This window comes from Colobus angolensis, unplaced genomic scaffold, assembly GCF_000951035.1.
Source record: "Colobus angolensis palliatus isolate OR3802 unplaced genomic scaffold, Cang.pa_1.0 Scaffold178, whole genome shotgun sequence".
NCBI classification, from domain to species: Eukaryota; Metazoa; Chordata; class Mammalia; order Primates; family Cercopithecidae; genus Colobus; species Colobus angolensis.
Window position 1 is genome coordinate 4,342,926 of NW_012114910.1, and position 3,535 is coordinate 4,346,460.

At 51.1% G+C, this 3,535-nt stretch overlaps 1 protein-coding gene across 1 annotated transcript in view; it reads right to left on the reverse strand.

Annotated features, from left to right (window-relative positions):
* Positions 1 to 3,535, reverse strand: part of TEPP (testis, prostate and placenta expressed) — a 15,208-nt gene that overhangs the window by 2,993 nt on the left and 8,680 nt on the right. Inside the window, 3 exon segments of the mRNA XM_011938812.1 lie at positions 135 to 196; positions 571 to 745; positions 1,010 to 1,071. Of these exon segments, the coding sequence (XP_011794202.1) occupies positions 135 to 196; positions 571 to 745; positions 1,010 to 1,071 (299 nt within the window).

Below are 3,535 nucleotides of genomic sequence, written 5' to 3' on the forward strand. Positions count from 1 at the left end.
AAAAAAAAAAAAAAAAAAAGACTGGGAGGCCCTGCTCTGGGTCTCCTCCCCGCCTCAACTCCCGGCTTAAGCCGCTCCCCACCAGGACCCCCCTCTCCCCGCCCAGGGACGGGTCTGCGCGCAGCGCTCCCTACCCGCCAGCTCTGGGTCACGTCCGGCTTCAAGTACCGCACCGCGTAGCCACTGAGGCCCTCCACTGCGAACAGAGAGCCCCCTCTCGAGCGCTCATCCGCCCCCCAGGAAAGCCCCGCCTCCTTACCTAAGCCCCGCCCACAATCCAGCCCCACCCACACATGTTCGGAAAACAGGTCCCCCCTCCGCTGCCCCGCAGGGCAAAGCCCCCACCCCGACGGCTCTGCCTGGCTCCGCCCCCTCCTCATGGGCAGTCCTGCTTCCAGATCCGCGCGCACGTCTCGGCCCCACCCACCGCAAGTGCCACCACTGCACCCCAGCGGCCCCGCCCTGTCTCTGCCTGGCCCGCCGCCTAAGTTCCTGTGCGCAGTCCACGCTCCCTGCTCCAGCCCCGCGGCCCACTTGCCCTGCAGTTCCTTTAGCGGCCCGTAGACTGACCTCGCTTGCTCAGGCAAGGCAGCTTGAACTCCCCGGCCGAGGACACGAAGTGGGACCAGTCCTCGATGGCGCGCGTGAAGCAGGGCCAGTCCACTCGGTTGATGCCCGGCGCGATGGGCGCCAGCTTTCCCTCGTGGTACCTGTTGCGGAGCTTCTGGCCTGTCGCGGTGATGTCCTGACAGGGCCACGGGGGTCAGGCCTGCGCAGCAGTAGCCGCAGGAGCCTAGGGAAGCCATCCCAGTCCATCCCAAAGGTCTCAGCTGACAACTGGCCCGGTGCATTGGACCAAGGGGGCGCCTGAAGTCGGGAACCTGGATGGGGTGATGTGGGGAGTCCCAAGCAGGCACCTGAGGAGGTGCTCGGGGAGTAGATCCCAGGACCAGAGGTGCTTGGGGCTGGTGCCCCTTAGCTACCCAAGGGCAGGGTGAAGGACACTCACCAAACACTGCAGGGGTTTGTTGGGGACCCCAAGGAGTGTAAAATGGGCGTTGTCAAACTCATCTGTTGAAACAAGAGAAAGGGAGAAGAGGTGTCTCCTTCACCAGTGGTCAGAGGTTATAGAAGAATTTTGGCCCACATTGTACTTTAAAAAAAATTTTGAGGCGGGCACGATGGCCCACACCTGTAATCCCAGCACTTTGGGAGGCCGAGGCGGGTGAATCTCTTGAGGTCAGGAGTTCCAGACCAGACTGGCCAACATGGTGAAACCCCATCTCTCCTGAAAATACAAAAATTAGCCGGGCATAGTGTGGAGTGCCTGTAATCCTGGGTACTCGGGAGGCTGAGGCAGGAGGATCACTTGAGTCCAGGAGGTCGAGGCTTCAGTGATCATGCCACTGCACTTCCACCTGGGTGACAAAGCAAGATCCTGTCTCAAAAAAAGAAAAAAGGCTGGGCGCGGTAGCTCACACTTGTAATCCCAGCACTTTGAGAGGCTGATACAGGTGGATCACTTGAGCTCAGGAGTTCGAGACCAGCCTGGGTAACAAGGTGAAACCCTATCTCTACTAAAAATGCGAAAAGTTAGTTGAGCATGGTGGCACACGACTGTAGTCCTAGCTACTAGGGAGGCTAAGGCACAAGGATCACTGGAATAAACTTCTACATGGCAAAAACAAATGTCAAAAAACAAATTGAAAAAATATTTCCACTTACTTTACAGATATTAATATTTATATTAATTAATATTCCTTAATATTGAAAGAGTGCCTAGAAATCAAGACACACAAAAAATGCCAGGTATGGTGGCTTGAGCCTGTAGTCTGAGCTACTCAGGAAGCTGAGGCAGGAAGATTGCTTGGGCCCAGGAGTTTGAGGGTTGCACTCCACTGCACTCCAGCCTGGGTGGCGTAGTGAGACCTTGTCTTTAATAAATAAATTAACAAGTTGAAGAATTTCTCTATACAAGGACTCCAAGGTGCAGAAGGGTATATACAATATGCTGCCATTTGCTTTAAAAAAAATTTTTTTTTGAGACAGATTCTCGCTCTGTAGCCCAGGCTGGAGTGGAGTGGTGCAGTCTCGGCTCACTGCAACCTCTGCCTCCCAGGTTCAAGCGATTCTCACGCCTCAGCCTCCCGAGTAGCTGGGATTACAGGTGTGTGCCACCATGCCTGGCTAATTTTTGTATTTTTAGTAGAGATGGGGTTTCTCCATGTTGGCCGGGCTGGTCTCCAACTCCTGACCTGTGATCTGTCCACCTCAGCCTCGCAAAGTCGTGGGATCACAGGCGTGAGCCACCACGCCCAGCCTACTGTTTGCTTTAAAATGGTAGACTAAACATAGACTATTGGAAACAGAGAATTTATATTCAGGTCGTCACCTCAACCAAATCATCAAGCTTAGCATCACAAATAATGTGATAATAAAATTCTGTGCCTCCTGCTGCAGCATTATGGCAAACATAGCATCTGTTGCCTGTGAAAGATTCTGGCCAGCAGTGTTTAACCTGGTGATTCAGGTCTCTACACCTAGTTACTGGTTTACAGAAAATAGATTAACAAGATAAGAAACACCATAAGGAAGCAGTGGCTCAAATTCACCATATGGGACTGTCTGCAACACAACTTGGAGACTCTTTAAAAAGTCAGTATGATGGTGGGCAATGGAAACTGGGTGGACTGTTTTAGACTAAGATGAAAGACATAATAAGTAACTGAAATACATAATCTTAGATTGAATTCTTGTTCCAAAAAATCATTTTAAAGCCATAAAAGACATCTTTGGGGTCAGTTGGGGAGATTTTAATATGGTCTGGATATTAGATGTTGTAGAAGTATTGTTAAGTTTCCTAGGTGTGATAATGGTATTGTGTCATGCAGAAGGATGTTTTTTGTCATTGGGAGCTGCTTGCTAAAGGGTGTCCAAGAATGTAAGAGAGAGGGTGAGAGAAGCAAAAATATGGCAAAAACCAAATGAAGCAGGCGGAAGGTGGTGGGTACTCATAGTAATATTCTTGCAACTTTTCTCCATTTGAAAATGTTTATAATGTAAACTAAAAATAAAATCCTGAGGTCTCCCCAATGTATTGACTGAGCGAAACCCCCTCTTGGCTAAGGGGACCCCCCAAAACCTTAAAAAACTGAGTTCCCAGCCATAATGGGACAGGAGGTCAGACATGCTTCATCCTACCCCTTCCTTTTTGTGGTTTAGACACAATAAATGACCAGCATTAATGTTAAACTAGCAATCACAAGGCCAGGTGCGGTGGCTACGCCTGTAATCCCAGTGGTTTTGGAGGCCAGTCACTTGAGGTCAGGATTTTGAGACCAGCCTGGCCAACAGGGTGAAACCCCATGTCTACTAAAAATACAAAAATCAGCTGGGCATGGTGGCACACGCCTGTAGTCCCAGATAGCTACTCAGGAGGCTGAGGCAGGAGAATCACTTGAACCCGGGAGGCAGAAGTTGCAGTGAGCCGAGATCATGCCGCTGCACTCCAGCCTGGGCAACAGAACGAGACTCC